At 46.9% G+C, this 17,821-nt stretch overlaps 1 protein-coding gene and 1 long non-coding RNA gene across 2 annotated transcripts in view; both read left to right on the plus strand.

Moving 5' to 3' along the window:
* Positions 1-1,280: 1,280 nt before the first annotated feature.
* Positions 1,281-7,124, plus strand: LOC124975128 (uncharacterized). Its single transcript, XR_007106851.1, has 3 exons — positions 1,281-1,538; positions 1,713-1,863; positions 7,068-7,124. It is a non-coding gene; the product is annotated as an uncharacterized LOC124975128 (long non-coding RNA).
* Positions 7,125-11,453: 4,329 nt separating this feature from the next.
* Igdcc4 (immunoglobulin superfamily DCC subclass member 4) overlaps positions 11,454-17,821 on the plus strand; it is a 35,198-nt gene continuing 28,830 nt past the window's right edge. The window contains 1 exon segment of the mRNA XM_047539794.1: positions 11,454-11,585. Coding sequence (XP_047395750.1) covers positions 11,510-11,585 — 76 coding nt within the window. The 5' untranslated portion in view covers positions 11,454-11,509.

The following is a 17,821-nucleotide window of genomic DNA, read 5'->3' on the forward strand; positions in this document are numbered from 1 at the left end:
AGAGCAATTAGGCAAGAGAAAGAAAAGGTATGCAAATAGGAAGAGAACAAGTCAAATTATCCAGTTGCAGTTAGGATACTACATATTGAAAAACCTAGAGACTCCACCAAAACATTATTAGAACTGATAAATTCATAATATTGAAAGTTATAAAATCAGCATTACAAAAATTGGTAGCATTTTTATTTATTTATTTAGTTTTTTAGTTGTTAATGGACCTTTATTTTTATGTGGTGCTGGGGATCAAACCCAGTGCCCCACACATGTCAGGCAAGCGCTCTACCTTTGAGCTCCAACCCCAACCCCGGTGGCATTTTTGAACATCAATGAGATTGCTGAGAAAGAAATCGTGAGAGCAACCCCATTCAAAATAGCTATAAAAAAGTAAAATATCTTGTGACATGGTGGCACACACCTGTAACCCCAGGAACTCTGGAAGCTGAGGTAGGAGGATCCCAAGTTCAAAATCAGCCTGTGCAACTTAGCAAGATCCTGTCTCAAAATAAAGAGGGCTGGGATGTAATTCAGTGATAGAGTGCCCCTGGGTTCAGTCCCCAATACAAAAAAAAAAAGACATTCTTCACAGAACTAGAATGAATAAATCTAAAAGTCATATGAAGCATGAGAAACCCTGAATAGCCAAAATAGTTTTGATCAAAAAGAACAAAGCTGGGGCTGGGATTGTGGCTCAGTGGTAGAGCACTTGCCTCACATGTATGGGGCACTGGGTTCGATCCTCAGTACCACAGAAATAAATAAAAATAAAGGTGTCCATCTACAACTAATAATTAAAAAAAAAAAAAAAGAACAAAGATGGAGGTATCACTATATCTGATTTCAAGACATATTACAGACTCACAGTAACAAAAAACAGCATGGTACTTGCATAAAAATGGACATACAGATCAGTGGAACAGGATAGAGTTCATTGGAATTTTTATTCTTTTTAAAAAAATATTTTTAGTTGTAGATGGACACAATCACGTTTTTATTTATTTTACGTGGTGCTGAGAATTGAACCCAGTGCCTCACACATGCAAGCGCTCTACCACTGAGCCATAACCCCAGACCTTGAAATTTTTATTCTTTATCCCCCATTGAGGCATTAGATTTGGAAGAGTAGTTAGTGCCTTGCCACCCTGGTTGATAATACAATTGCCTGGGGAACTTTTAAAAACACTAATGTCCGAGTCCCTCTCAGGATCAATTATATCAAAATAGAAGGGATCCTGTATCTTTTAATTTTTTTTTTTTCTATAAGCTTCCTAAGTGATCCTAATGTGCAACTGGAGTGGAGAGTCTTTGAAGTAGAGAGTAATGGAAATCTTATTCACAAAATGTTAGAGTTAAAACTGTTTCTTAGAAATCATCTGATCTATTGCTTTGCTTTACAGATGAGAAGTTAAGACTAAGATGGAAAGTGGTTACACCATAGTCATGTTGGCTGAATAAAAGAGAATCCACACAACCAGGAATGGTGGCACATGCCTATAATCCCAGCTACAGAAAGGCTGAGCTAGGAGTACCTCAAGTTCAAGGTCAGCCTGTGCAATTTAGCAAGACCCTGTCTCAAAATAAAAAATAAAAAGGGCTGGAGATGTAGTTTAGTGGTAGACTGCTTGCCTGGAAGTGTTTGTGTGCATGCTTAGGGATGCAGCTGCAACTATATGTGTTCTCACTAACTAAACCAACATGGACACTTCATTTTACAGAAGATCTTTGTGGTTTCCAGAACCATCTTGACCAGAGGATGTTCCTGCAAAGAACTGCACCTGTGAAAAGAATGTCAAAATAACTAGGCTACTTCTGCAGAGTGTTTTTCCTATGAAGATGGTGGTGTTGGTAGTGGTGGGATTCCAGAAAGTAAGTAGGGACAAATATTCTGGCTAATTTTTTCCTTAAACTTGTATTTCAAACTCAAGACTGGGCTGGGAGTATAATTCAATGGTAAAGCACTTGCCTAGTATGTGTTAGGCCCTGGGTTCAATTCTCAGTCTAAGAAGGAAGAGAAAAAGAAAATATATGAATTAAGGGCTGGAACATAGCTCAGAGCACTTACCTCACATGCACAAGGCCCTGGGTTCAATCCCCAGCACCAAAAAAAAAAAAATCTTAGAATCAAAGAAATAATGGTATTTGCCTGAAATCTGAGTTCCTTCAGGGACTGAGCTCAAAAAACATGTAGTGGGTGGGTCTTGGATAAAAGTTTTCCTGAACTTGCCTAAGAGAGAAGGAGGAGGGTAGGAAAGAGAAGGGAATTTGGAACCTGATAGAACTAAATTCACATCCAAAAGTTTTGATCTTGAGCAAAACCTCTGCTTCCCTAACTGGGTTTCCTGGACTCTAACATGGATTTTAGTACATTCAGAGAGTTGCTGAAGTCAGAGTGCTGAGTACAGGCCTGGCATAGGATGGGTCTTGAGAAATGATTTATGAGGTTGAAGTTGGCACTCCTGCTGTTGACCTAACCCCACCCCTCCAAGGCTGCCAGTGGGAGAGTCTGCTCTCCAGGACCTGAGCTATCAGGCCCAATCCCTGGGAGAAGATAGATGCTGGCAGAGGAGAGGAACATGACTCAGCCTTAGGGACCTTGGGAGAACAGCAGGTTCTGGGCCATGCACAAGGGTGGTTACAGAGGCCTCCCATGGGGGTGCAGGACTTGGCGTTGGCCTCAGCTGCTTCCCACCTGCTGACCCAGGCACTGACCTTCCTGTATTACATTTTGCTTTGAATGGAGGTATCATCAAGCATCAGGCCTTTGGTAGGGATAACATGCTTGACCTGTGAGCAGGTGACACATCCCCTCTGAATACTAACTGCCCAATCACTTAGAGAGGTTTTCTCACCACATCATCCTGTTCAATTTGATCTTCACAATACAATAGGGTTGTCAGTTAGACATAGTATTATTCCCCCCTTTTCTTTTTCAGAGAAAGGAATTAAGCTCAGAGAGGTTGTATACCTTACCCACAGTCACAGTGCAAAAAATGGAATGTTAATTCTGGTTTCACTCACCCATAAACAAGCAACACAAATTGAGCAGCTGTCATGAGCCTGGCTCATGCTGAGAGATCCAGGTATCTGGGGAATGTCAGAGAAGACAGACACCTTCTTTGCTCTCAAAGGGCTCTGAATCTAGAAATAGAGATGGGCATGTAAACAAGAGGATCAGTACAAAGAGAGATATATTGAGTGCTGTGTGAGCCCCCAGGAGGCAAAGCAGGACCCCAGTTAGGAGTGTGGGCATTGATCCAGAAAACCTACCATCCTGTCTCCCACTGAATTATTACCTAACTGTGTGATCTTGGGCAAGTGACTTAACCTCTCTGTGCTTTAGCTGCCTCCTCTGTAGCATAGGGTTAATTCATAGAGTTACTATGAGTTTGATATGAGAAAACACAAGCAAAGCTCCTGGTGTCTGACACATAGTACTTGACAAACATTAGTTCTCTGGGTGGTAGAAAAGAGGATGATCAGAGAAGGCTGAACAAAGGAGGTGGTATTTGGATTAGGCATTAAAGGTCAGGTTTCCCCAGGTGGGAGGAAGTTATTTTATTCCAGGCAAAGAAAATACTTCCATACAGACAAGGAGAGATACAGAAGGGGATGGGATGGGAAGGGCCTTGCAGTGGGGGGAGTCAAAGGAGGTGTACCTGCCCCCAGTAGTTCTGCTTGCTTCACCTCAGGGGGCTTAGTTTGTCTGAGCCAGAGGGAACAGGTTGAGAGGCAGTGCTTTGATGGGGAAAGGGCTGCTGGGTAGGACAGGTACAGGGGAGGACCTGGCTTCCAGGAGCTGTGGGAGGACACAAGGTCTCCAGCCAGAGAGGATGCAGCTTCCAAAGGAATGCACAAGGTGACCAGTGTCACCAACCCTTCAGTTCTGCCAAAGACAGCGCTCCCGTGTGGCCACAGTCAGTGTGTCCAGCTGCAGGCAGAGGGTCCAGAGACCCAAGGGAGAGCAGAACTCAGCCTGTTGTGCTAGATGTGCAGGGCCTCCTAAGGGGGGACCAAAAAGGAGCCATCTGAATCCCAGGCTTGCTGGAGCAGTAGGCAGGAGCAAGCATTGATGGGAACAATCAAGATGGAGCCAGGAGCCGGTCAAATGGAGCAGTATCTGCCTGGAAAGCAGAAGGGGGCAGGCAGTGTGGGGCAAGACGGCGTCTGCCTGAGCAGTGTAGAGGCCTGTGTCGTCTCTTAACTATTTTTTTTAATGTTTTAATATCATGGTTCCATGGGCAGATAGAGTCAAGTTCTGTACGAATCTCTAAATATCATGTTCATATTGTCACTCTGACCTTGTTTGGTTTTGATGCATTATCTAGTGATGGCCTACTATGAAAGATTAGAATTTGTGTTTTCCCCCTCCCATTTCCACCAAGCACCCACGACACTTCCCATACTCCTCACCCTTTCAGTATAGTCCTAGTGTAGTTTTACTTAGATAATATTCAATGCTTGCATCATTATGACCATGTAAGTGTATTTTGGGAGATGAATCCATGGAACAAACTGAACTCTTTGTGTGTGTGTGTGTGTGTGTTACTGGAAATCGAACTCAGGAGCATTCTAACACTGAGCTACACCCCCAGGCCTTTTCATTTTTATTTGAGGCAGGGTCTCACTAAGTTGCCCAGTCTGGCCTTGAACTTGCAATCCTCCTTCCTCAACCTCTCAAATTACTGAGTTTATAGGCATGCACCACTGTGCCCAGCCTTTGTTTTACCTTGTTAATGAAAATCTTTCTTTAATTTATATATTTACTACTGATTCAAGCCCAAACTCTTTAGAGTTCCAATCAATGTATCTGTTTCATTTAATTGCTAATATTCCTAGTATTTTTCTGTAGTATATTTTCATTGCTAATATATAAGATTTTGGATATTTAATGAGCTAAGTAGGTTTTGAGTGGCTAGTCTGAGCATAGCCATTGTTTGGTATGTTGATTCTTCAGGAAAATGTGCTCTGATTTCCAGGCATTGGGGGCTGGGGAGATAGCTCAGTTGGTAGAGTGCTTGCCTCGTAAGCACAAGGCCCTGGGTTTGATCCCCAGTACCAAAAAAAAAAAAAAAAAAAAAAAAAAAAAAAAAAGATGCACTTGATTTCCAGGCATTGGTTTATGCATGTACTGTAGGTATGCCCACCTGTGGAATTCCATTTTCTGCTCCCAAGGACCTTCCAGTATTGTCTGAGACGCAACATTAAACAGGAATTACACAAAGGACAAAATCACTTTGACAAATAATCTAGTGCCTGTTGAGTGGTATAGACAGATCAGTGCAGACTTGAGTTTTAAGTGATTGTATGTATTTTTTAATTGTGGTAAAATACATATACATACTGTAATCATAGCAGCTTGGAAGGCTGAGACAGGAAGATCTCGAGTTCAAAGCCAGCCTCAGCAACTTAGTGAGACCCTAAGCAACTCAGGGAGACCCTGTCTCTAAATAAAATACAAAAAAGGGCTGGGGATGTGGCTCAGAGGTTAAGCACCCCTGGGGGATGTGTGTGTGTGTGTGTGTGTGTGTACATATATATATATATATATATATGTACACACACACACACACATATATATATACATACATACATATATATCATATATATAAATATACATACATATATATATCATATATATAATTTCCCACTTTAGCCATCTTTAAGTGTACAGTTTAGTAATATATTAAGTATATTCACATCTTTGTGTAAGTATCAACACTCTTTCCAGAACCTTTTCATCATTCAAAACTGAAGCCTATGTGTATTTTTCTCTAAGTTTTATGTACTATTTCTGCTTACAAAATTCAATGTATCTATTAATATTAGTACGTATTTAATGCAGATAGTTTGGAAAAGCACAAAGGAGAAAACATAATTTCACAAATTGGTGAGGGACTTAATGAAAAAGGTATGGAAAGGAATCCCAGGGTGAGATGAGACCCAACCATTGGCTCAGAGGATCTGAGAGTGTGAAAGATAGTTTTGAATGTAAAAGGTGAAGATAATTATCGTTTATCTTCCTGGTTCTAACAGTGAATCCAGCCCATAAAGATTTCATCAACTGCTCTGCTTGAGTTACTACATAACGAACCACCCAAACTTAGTGCAAAACTACAGCAGTCACTTTTTATCATTGCTATCCCTCACAGGTTGGGGATTAGCTGAGCCTGGGTTGGCTCTGTGGCTGCCAGTCACACAGTGACTGGGACTGCAGCACTGGTGAAGCCCTCCTTACTTACATGTTTGGCTCCTGGGCAGGACAGACTCAAACCATGGGGGATGGGGACAGCTGACATGGCTATCTCCATGGGACCTCACATAAGGTTTCTTGAGCATGGTGGCTGTAAGGTGGCTGAACTTCTTATGCGGTGGCTCAGAGGGCCAAAGGTGCTGGTCCCTGAGAGCACGAGGTAGGAGCTTCATCCCCTTTTATGATGATCCTCAAAAACCACAAAGGACCACTCCTAGCACACACTGTTCTTTAAAAATAAGTCACTAAGGTCAGCCTACATCAAAGGGAGGTCAATTGGACTCTACTTCTTGAAGGGAAGAGTGTCAGGGAACTGAGGACATATTCTGCCAAGTTGAATAAGAGATTCATTTCTCTCTCTCTCTCTCTCTCTCTCCTCTCTCTCTCTCCTCTCTCTCTCTCTCTCTCTCTCTCCCCCCTCTCTCTCATTTTTTTGGTACCAGGTATCAAATCCGTGGGCACCTAACCATTGAGCCATATTCCAAGTTCCTTTTATTTTTTATCTTGAGACAGGGTCTCACTAAGTTGCTTAGGGCCTCGCTACATTGCTGAGGTTGATTTTGAACTTGTGGTCTTCCTGCCTCAGCCTCCCCAGCTGCTAGGATTACAGGTGGGCACCACCACACCTGACCCAGCGACCCAGCTCATCTTTTTTTAAGCTGGGTTCTTAATACATTGCCCAGGCTGGCCTCAAAACTCCTGGTGCTTCTCCTGACTCAGCCTCCTGAATAGCTGAAGCTAAAGCACATGCCACTCTGCTTACAGAAACTAATGACCTTTTTCCTTCTTTCTTTCCTCCTTTTTTTTTTTCTTTTCCCAGTGCTGGGATGGAACCCAGGGCCTTGCACATGCTAGACAAGTGCTCTACCCCTGAGCCACACCCCAGCCAGTCTTTGTCTATTATCAAGAATACAAGCAACAATAGGTGTTGGCGAAGATGTGGGGGAAAAGGCACACTCATACATTGCTGGTGGGGCTGCAAATTGGTATAACCACTCAGGAAAGCAGTATGGAGATTCCTCAGAAAACTTGGAATGGACCCACCATTTGACCCAGCTATTCCACTCCTTGGTTTATACCCAAAGGACTTAAAATCAGCATACTACAGTGATGCAGCCACATCAACGTTCATAGCAGCTCAATTCACAATAGCTAGATTGTGGAACCAACCTAGATGCCCTTCAACTGATGAATGGATAAAGAAACTGTGGGGTATATATACAGAATGGAATATTACTCAGCCATAAAGAAGAATAAAATTATGGCATTTACAGGTAAATGGATGGAGTTGGAGAATATCAGGCTAAGTGAAATAAGCCAATCCCAAAAAAACAAAGGCTGAATGATTTTTCTGATAAGTGGATGATGATACATAACGGGGGGGAGGCAAGAATGGAGGAAGGATGGATTGTATAGAGGAAAATGAGGGGTGGGGAGGGGGCGGAGGGAAGGAAAGATAATCGAATGAGACAAACATCATTACCCTATGTACATGTATGATTACACAAATGGTGTGACTCTACTTCATGTACAACCAGAGAAACTTTGAAAGTTGTACCCCATTTGTGTACAATGAATCAAAATTTAAAAAAATATTTAGTTGTTGATGGACCTTTATTTATTTATATGTGGTATTGAGAATTGAATCCAGTACCTCACACATGCTAGGCAAGCACTCCACCACCAAACACAACCCCAGTCCCTGATGGCTTATTTTTTTTTTAATTGTTTGTTCTATTTTGTCACACATGACAACAGAATGCATTTTGATTCCTTGTACACAAATGGAGTACAACTTTTCATTTCTCTGATTGTACACGATGTACAGTCACACCATTCGTGTAATCATACGTAGGGTAATGATGTTTGTCATATTTCACCATCTTTCCTTCCCCCTGCCCCCTCAGATGACTTATTTTCTAATTTTTTTTTTTTTAGTGGTAGATGGACCACAATACCTTTATTTTATTTATTTATTTTTATGTGATGCTGAGGATCGAACCCAGTGCCTCACACATGCTAGAAGAGTGTTCTACCACTGAGCTACAGCTGCAGTCCCCTGATTGATGACATTTGATTAGAAGATTATAACATGCCAGACATCGGCACATGCCCATAATCCCAGTGACTCAGGAGCCTGAGGCAGGAAGATTGCAAGCTGCCTGGGCAGCTTAGTGGACACTGCTTCTGAATAAAAAAGGATGGGGGATATAGCTCAGTGGTAAAGCACCCCTAGTTTCATTCCCTAGTACTGAAATAAATAAGCAAATTAATAAATTAATAGACTGAATTAATAGGTAATTCAGTGGTACTGAAAAAAAAAAAAACTGTAACGTTCTTTTCTGATGAGGATCAGCCTGAGGCAAATTTGCAAAATTACCATTTTCTCCTCAGCATCAGACTCTTACAGTTTAGCGCTCAGCGCTCCTCGTACCTCCTATCATGTTCTTCTCATGATCCAACATGGCTATACATTAAACAATATGTAATTAAGATTGACAAAAATTTAACTGTTGAATGATTAAAAAAAAAAAAAAAGCTATGGTAGTGGCTAATGGTGTTCACCCAGGCATGTTCTGCAATCGTTCCCTGATCTCTACCCAGGTACATGCCACGCTCACTTGGAGGCTTTCCATGGCACCATTTGAAAAGGGAAAACAGTAGAATCTTTGAATGATTGATTAAAGAAATAAGTCAGGGGCTGGGGTTGTGGCTCAGTGGTAGAGCACTTGCCTTGCCCGCATGAGGCACTGGGTTTGATCCCCAACACCACACACACACACACACACACACACACGCGCGCAAAACATGACTAAACAAACAAAACAAAGGTATTGTGTCCATCTACAACTAAAAAAAATATATATATGTATATATATATATATATATATTTTTTTTTTTTTTTTTAAAGAAAGAAATCAGGTACCATATTCACTTTTAACAATGTGAACTTTTTGGATCCCCTGGTTAGAAATGTACATCATACCCAGCCCTCTCAATTTTCTCAAAGCCCAGCGAGAGAATGGAAGTTGCCTAAGGTCACACAGTAAGCCTGCAACAGATGCAGGCCAAGAACCATGGCTTTTATTCTTTGTACTGAATTCCACTGGCCTGAGCCTGTCACACACTCCCCTCATCTCTTACACACACATTGTCTTCCCCCAACAGCCTACTGATGAAGGGGGAAAGTTTGCTTTTTTGCTGGAGATTGAACCTAGACCCTTGTACATGCTAAGCATACACTCTACCACTGAGCTACACCCCCAACCAAGTGCTGATGTATGAAATTAATTGCATGGCTTGTGAGATTCTCTCTTCCTATGGTGACATTCAGTTCACAGTTAAATCATCAACAGTTTTCTGGAGGACATACAAGGCCTGCCCACTGGTCGGCCTCCCTGGCTTTATCTCTTGCCCCTGCCCTCCTGCCAGTGCACAGCTCCTATATTCTACTTAGGGTTTCCTTGGAAACCCTTGCCTGCTTCTCCCCAAGTCCGGCCTGAGTGCTCGGCCTCCCGGTACCCATCACAACCTGCCTCGCACGGTGTTATAATTGCCTACTTGTCTGTCTCCCTCACTAGCCTAAGTGCCATTCAGGCTCGAGCCCTCTTACTTATCACTGTGCTCCCAGGGCCCAGAGCAGGGCCTGACCCATGATAGCTCCATGAGTCTCTGTGGAGTCAAAGATTGGATCTGCCTCCTGGAACTCTTCCTGTGGTTTCACAGCACAGGGCCTCTACAGAGGGTGCTTCTTCTGCCCTCCCTGTCAGTTCTGTCTCCTTAGGTTGTCAAAACCCAGTCAAACATCCACAACAATCAACAGTTCTGTGAAGCCTTCTTCCTCTGTCTTATGTCCCCAGACCACACACACTACGGGAAGAGTAGGATTGATGGGAAGATCAGAATGTAAAAGAGAATGAATGGAAGGAACTATGACCAAGTAGCTGGATACCCAAATCTGGGGTTCTGAGGAAATGGTCCAGGCTGGAGGTATATATTTGAGCATCACCAGCATAAAGATGCTCTTCAGAGCCTTGAGGACCAGATGAGATTACTAAGAAAGCAAACGTTTCAAGGAAGGGGGAGCGATCCACCAAGTCAAATGCTGCTGAGTCCAGAAAAAATGAGGCCTGTCAGTGAATGAATAAATGCCAGATTCTTAGATCTGCAAAGTACAGGCATAATAGGGGTTAACTGACAACAGATGGGTACAGAGACAAAATGGCTGTAAGTCACAGAACACTGAGAGACACAGGGAATGGAAGAAACTGGCATCTTCATGTTGGGAGGGACCTTAAATAGGTTCATTTAATCTGTACTCCTCTCTCCACCCTGCCTGACAACTGAATCCCTAGTTCTAGAACAAGAAACATCTGTGGGATACTGAGGTAACCAATCGGGGTATGTCGTTTAGAGAAGTACAGTTGAAGAATGGGAGAAAAGGAGTTCAATAAGTGCTGGACAACAGATACAAAGTAAGGGAGAGGAGATGACCTCCTGGACTCGGATCACCAAGGCTCAGGTCCTACCTACATCTGCTGTTCCCTGGCCTCCTGTTCTTCAGCAAGTCGCTTCACATCCCTAAACCTCAGTTTCACGGTGCGTAAAATGGGAGTAAGCAAATCTTTCTTGTTCCTCCCAGGGTTGAGGTGAGGTCTGAATATAGTACTGTCCTCAGTGGGTCTGTTGATGCAGCATGTGAAGAAGTGAACCAGGATTCAGGCCAGGACCTGAGCTGGAAGGGACAGAGCTTGGGTGGCAAAAGAGGGCCATCTAGACTGAGACAAGTTCTTGCATCTGCCTCCATGGAGCCTGGAACAGAGATGAGGAGCCCCTGAGGCAGTGTTAGGGAAAAGAAATGGAGACACGGAGGCAGAGACCGGGAGATGGAGTGACGGGGGAGACTAAGAGATAAACAGACCCCGAAACAAGCGGCCTCTCAGGGGGCCGAGGAGACCCGAAGGAGGCGAGGGCACTGGAGCGCAGCCCTTGCCGGGCAGAGACCCCGCGCAGCGCAGGGTCCCAGTGGGGTTCCGGCGGCCGCACTCGCTGGGCGCCCCCGCCCGGGCCGCTCGCCCAAGATGGCGATGGAGGGGCGGGCGAGGCGGCAGCGGCCCCGGCCCCCGCTCGGGCCCGGGCCCCCGAGGCCGCGCCCCCGCCCGCGGCGCCGCGCCTCCCCGGGCCACTGACGCCCGGCGCGCCCTCCCCCCGCGGCGGCGGCCGAGGCGCCGGGAGGCGGCGGCGGCGGCCCGACCCGGCCCCATGGCGCGGGGGGACGCTGGCCGCGGCCGCGGCCGCGGGCTCATCGCGCTGACCTTCTGCCTGCTGGCCGCGCGCGGTAAGGGCGGGCGCCGCGGCATGGCGGGAGTGGCTGCGGTGTGTCGGTGCGCCCGCGCCCTGGGCTGCGCCGGGCTGCGGGGCTGGCGTGCGTCCCGGGTCCGACGTGAGTGCGGGGGCTGTGGTCCCGGGCTGAGTCCTTGTGCCTGTGATGTCTGCGCGTGGGACTGCGGGACGCGGCCGGGGGTCGTTTGCGGAGCGTTCTTGTCCGCAGGGGGTGTTGTGTCCTTGGTTCGCATTCTGTGTGTGTGTGTGTGTGTGTGTGTGTGTGTGTGTGTGTGTGTATCTGGGGGGGTCCTGCGGCGTACGTGTCCGCAGTGCGTGCCATGGTCGCAGCGCGGCATCCGGGGCGCGAGCGGCTCTGGTGTTGGTGGCTCGCGCAGGGCATGCTGTGCGGTGCCCGCGGTCTCCGGATTGCAGGTGTGTGGGGAAGAGGAGGGGAGTGGAGTGTGTGCGGGCACCTCCGTTCGTGTCCAGTGAGTGTGTAACAGTGTTTATGGGGGCTGAACTAATATTTGGCCCTGCTTTTGGGGAGTGTCCTTGCCGTGGTTGGGGAACAGCAGTAGATTCCGTATTGACTGAGGAGACAGTGACAAAAACGACACTCAACTTTACCCAGTGGTGTGGTCCCTAGGGCCAGTTGGGGGTGGGGGTGGAAGTGTTGCTCCCCCCAAACCTGTGACTTGAAGTGGGTTGGGGGATGGGTACAGGAAACCAGTTACTTTCATGGACGTGTTCACACCTCTCAGCATGGACGCGTGTCATGCCTGCCCCACCCCCAAAGGGCCGACCTGGGAAGCGTGGACGAGGTCAGCAAGGCCTCTCCAGTTCCCCACCCAGGGCGAGGTAGGGTAGGGCTAACAGTCACAGTTGTCCACGCTGGGAGAGGGCCGGGGAGGGGACGGAGTCTCCCAGTGTGTGTGCTGGGGCTCCTTCTACGCACAGCCTCTGGCTTTCGGTCGGTCGCTTGTGCGTTTGGGGGGCGGCGGCCCACGGGAAGGTAGGTGGTAGGGCTGGTAGGGGGATGGCTGCCCGCTTTGTTCGGCTCTAGTTCTTGCCTTCCCTGCGGAGGGGGAGCTGAGGATGTGTCCGGGGAGAGTCGGGGGAGGGACTTGGCGGTGGGGGTGGGGGAGGGGATTTCTCTCCAGCTGCTGCGGCTTTCCAGAGAGACTCAGCCGCCACGTGGGAGAGAGCGGGGAGGGCGGTGTCGGGGGGGGGGGGGGAAGGAGCCTCCGCCTGGCCAACCCCAAGCCCATCTCCAGGAAAACAGCGGGTGGGAAAGTGCGAGGAACTACTGGGACCCCTTCTCTCGTACAAAGACACGCCCCTTTCCAGTCTGGACTATGGACGGGGCTGGATGCCGTGGCTGCCTGGCGACGGAAGCTGGGGGCCCCCTGAGTTCTGTCAGGTGAAAGCGGCGAGGAAGTGTCAGAGAGACTTCCGATCCTCCCGGAGGTCAGAGGATTTAAAGTTTTGCCCCCTCTCCCTCCCTTCCTTTCTTCCAAGAGCTCGAGGAACGAACTTAGTGTTACCCAGCAAAGAGGGATGGGGCTGGAAATTGCACCCACACTTCATGGAATACCTTTGGGGCCTCTAGCAAGGGGCTTAGCTTCCCTTCTTTGGAGACCTGGTCTCTCCCCGCTCCTGAGTGTACAAGGCGGAGAAGGGCCCAAGCTGCCTGCCCTCTGACCTGCTCAGGCAGCTATTCTGCTTGCCCTGGTCCCCCTCCTTTGAGTGTGCAAAGCCCAGCAGGCCTGGGGACACTTCAATAGGGTTCTGATTAACCACCCTAATCTAGACAAAAGTCATCCATTCCTTCCACAATATTTACTGAATACCTTTTACAGGCTAGCGTGTACCTAGAGTATAGTAAATAAAAAGTCCCTGGTGGGAAGCTTTCAGTCTTGGGGGTGGGGAAGACAACTGACAAATACTTTGCAGGAAAAGGGGCTCCTAAGCCAGTCTGGGAAAGTCATGAAAGGCTTCCTGGAGAAAGTGATGAATATAAAGACTAAACAGGGGGAGCCAACCCTGTGTAAGGATGATGATGACAAGAAAGTTTTCCAGAGAACAGCATGTGCAAACACTCAGAGGTGATTAAGTTTAGATCATGGAGTGAAGCTAAATCCCGCTGAAGTTGAGAATGCAAGTGATGGGAGTTGGGCAGGTGGGGAACAGGCTGGGCCAGGGATCACGGAGTATCAATAGAGGAGGCTGAAGGAGGGTGATCGGACTCAGCTCACAAAGGGCAGTCAGCCCTGCCAAGGTTTCTGGCCTGAGAGCCTCTGGTGAATCCTGGGCTCAGCTTTGCATCAGCTTACTCCAACCAGTGTGGAGAATTGATTGGACAGGGCTGGAAGCAGGAAGCTCCAGCTCCTTGGGAGGCTGTAGTAGTGATCCAAAAGAGAGGACGGTGGTAACTTGCATAGTAGCAGTTGGGGTGGCCAGAGTGACTGGATCCTAGAGATTTTAAGGAAATAGAACCAGGAGGACCTGAGGATAGATAACTTGTAGGGAGTAAGGAAGAGGGAAATAAAAAATTATAATAGACCAATCAGCAACCCCAACATGGGACAGATAATGACAGTGACTGCCCATTTCCCCCTCAGCTTGGCCCTTGAGTCAGGGATTGGAGACTATAGTGACAATTTATAGGAATGGAACTCTTGCCTGAGGTTAGTGGGGAAAAGCTGGGCTTTTTCACCACATGCAAGAAGTGGGGCTCCCCCTTCTACCCAAGTTAGGGGTGTGAGGAACCCAGAGGTTAACAATAGGAGGACCCCAAAGGCATGGAAGCATTCTCTTCACCTGGGAACACCCACTTCTTTCCCATCCATTTTTAAGCCCAGAGACTCAGAGACCAATCTCAGTCAGCTGAGGTGGCCCTCTTTAAACACCATCTTGGAGGTTAGGAGTCAGGTCAAACATTGGGAACTTCTCTTAATAATGAATTTTATCTAGCAGTTATCTAAACCTTCTTTGGTCCTATCAGTACTGTTATGGCCCAGTTAATCACACATTTCCTCTCTTTGCTCCTAAAGTTAAGGGATCTCATAATTAGAGCATCACAGAATATCAGCACTGAAAGAAACCTAGGAATAATTTTTTAGCACGAACCCATTTTACAAATGAGAAAACTGAGTGATTTATAGAACCAGTCTCCTGACTCTTGGACACTGCACTACAAGGCCAGAGCAGCCACCCTTTCCAGGGATTTGGAACACACATACCCAAGTTCACCCTCTTTGCATTTCTCTCTTCTCTCTCCACCACATGAGAAATTATCCACTTTAGGCTTGCCCCCTCCCCCCAGTCAATCGATCTGGGATCCACCCTTCTCCATGCACCCACCCCCCAACCTTTATCTGTTCCTTCCAGTGTCTCTGAGGTAGAGCAAACCAGTCTTGACACAGAATTCCAGATGCAAAACAGATGTTATTGCTAGATAGACCTGGAGGCTCCCAGTTTCCAAAAGGACAGGAGGAATAAGAGTGGCCCTGAGGGACAGAACCCCAGCCTAGTCAGAGGAGCTAGAAGCCAGGGAAGGAGGACCAACATGCTCTCTGCTGAGCCAGCCAAGCTGTCAGCTTCTTCACTGCTGGGACTCAGGCATCCTTTGGATTTGGAGGAGCATGGAATCCTTGGGAGTCAGGGAAGCAGATCAATAATCTCTCTCTCAGGTGCAGACCCAAGACTCCTGAATGATTTGATAAGGTGTTCATTACCTTGTCACATAATTGGGAGGACAAAGTTCTGATGAGTGAGCAGAGAGCATACTGGGAGACACAGGTGGGTGCAGGAGAAGGATATTTTTAACCATATGAGCCATATAACAGGAGAGCAGGCAAGGTAATGAACTCCTAGCCCTGGTAAGGTTTAGGTAAAGAGTTTCTTTCAGTGTGTGTTTGCTGTTCAGTATGCTTTTTGTGGGGGGTGGGGTACCAGGGACTGAATTTAGGGGCACTCAACCACTGAGCCACATCCTCAGCCCTATTTTATATTTTATTTAGAGACAGGGTCTCACTGAGTTTCAAGGCTGGTTTTGAACTGGAGATCCTCCTGTCTCAGCCTCCCGAGCTGCTGGGCTTACAGGCATGTACCAACACACCCAGCAGTTCTGTGTGCTTTTGAAGCATTTTATTAGGTGTCTAGTAGGTGTCATGTGGTATGCTCAGGAGTTTCTAGATGTACTATTTGCATCACCTCCAACCCTAAAGGGAGTTGCTGTTATTTTTACAGATAAGATAACTGAGGCTTGGAAATGTACCAGAAATGAGACTCTGTCTCATCTTGAGTGACTGCATGCCCACCCATCCATTTACGGCTTATGTATTGAGCTCCTTCTGTGTCAGTCTCTGTTCTAGAGGTACAAAGAGGTACAAAGCTGGCTAGGAAGCAGTCATGAGTTTGTTTGTGTAATTGGAGAAAAAGACAAGTCAAAAATCTAGAGCAGTGACTGTGGGTGATCCAGATATCCAGCATCCTGTCAGGCAGAGGAGGAAGAGGTATCAAAATCAGACAGGGTGTCAGTCATTCCAGGGAGAGGAAATAACACCTGTGACACATGGAACAGCAAGGTGTCTTTAGGAACTAGAAGTTGTTTGCTATGTATAGTGGGGGACCTGTGGGAGTCTCAGAGGAGCAGGAGGTGGGTAGGTAGGCTGGGTGTGGTTTACTGCAGACGCTGAGCCTCTCCACTCAGGAGTACAGATGGAAGGAGGGTCAAGGCCTTCCTTGTGTCCCAGGCAATGCCCCAACTCTCCTTCCAGCTGTTGGTGGGAGGGGCTTAGTGTGGGGTAAGGGAGGTGGCCCAGGCTCTGGAAGAAACTGACTTGTGTCCCCCGGAAGAAAGAGCAGTGATGGTGGAAAACAAGTTGTAAATGTGTTGAGTCTTAACCGTAGAAGTGAAAAGGCATTGCTGTTTGTGGCAATTTCTTGGCCTAATGGAGAGGGTCTTGGCTTTGTTCCCCTCCCCGACCCATGCCCCTTTCCTGAGAGTTCACTGGAGGATGGGTCTCACTCTTGGCTCCCTTGATCCCACCAAACAGCACTGAGTTGGCCCTGAACCTCCTTTCTGTTTGGGTTCTAATTGGCTTCATAAAATCAAATTTATCCTGTAAGTGGGTAAAATAATCTGTCAGGAAAAAAAGAGACCGAGAAAAGGCCCTCGGGTTTCCAAATGCAGAGGCTCTGGGTCTCACTGGGTGTCACAGAAAAGATTAAGGACAAGGGATTGTGGGAGAGGGATGCCCCCTCCAGGCAGAACACTGGCAGCAGCAAGTGTCCACTGGGCAGGCATGATGTTGGCCCCAGGCCTAAGAGGAATGGCTCAAAATCCTTGTGTATGGGGGGGGGGGGGGGTGGGGGTAGGGTGGAAGGACCGGTAGCTAGAAGTCCCTGGACAAACAGGTCTGCTCCAGAGAGCATTGGGTTTATGAAAAGATTTTATGCAGTATTATGTATAACTATGCAGCATCAATACAAATTAAATAAATAAATTAAGACATGGTTAGCCTAAAAACAAAGATTTGATGGTTTATATTAAAACAAGCATTGCTGTGTTGTAGAAAAGACTGGAGGGCTGGGGTTGTGGCTCAGTGGTAGAGCACTTGCCTAGCATGTGTGAGGCACTGGGTTTGATTCTCAGCACCACATAAAAATAATAAGTAAAATAAAAAATATTTTTAAAAAAGAATGAACAGTGTGCTAGAGGTTTAAAATGAAAATGTTTCAGGACACCTCATATATACCTTCTCTGCTCTTGGGAGAATTTTGATGAAAATGTTTGAGAAGTTTGGAGACTCCTCCTTTTAAGTTTGGGGAAACTGACCCAAGATCACGCAACAGATGACTGGACCTAGAGCCAAGTCTGACTTCAAGGTCAAAGGTTGTCCCCACCACATCCCTTGTCTGTTTAGGCAAAGGAAGAATAGGCAGGGGACCTCCAAGTGGCATTTGATGTGAGACTCAGGAAAAACTTCAACTGGGGAAAGCAGGGGCAGCCTCACAGAGGGGCTGGCGTCTGGGTGGAGTCCCCAAGGGTACATGTCCTAGCCACTGAAGTCAGGTTGGGCACTGAGGCAGAGAAAAACCTCTTACTCAGGATCTATTGTCCGTGTCATGCTGGGTTCATCTCCAGAAAGTCCAAGACCTTCACCCAGACACGTGAGGAACCCCCCACCCACCCACCTCTGGACTGCAAGCTCCCCACTTGTTGAATGAGAGTCCTCAGATTTC

The sequence above is a fragment of the Sciurus carolinensis genome, chromosome 2, assembly GCF_902686445.1.
Source record: "Sciurus carolinensis chromosome 2, mSciCar1.2, whole genome shotgun sequence".
Classification (NCBI taxonomy): domain Eukaryota; kingdom Metazoa; phylum Chordata; class Mammalia; order Rodentia; family Sciuridae; genus Sciurus; species Sciurus carolinensis.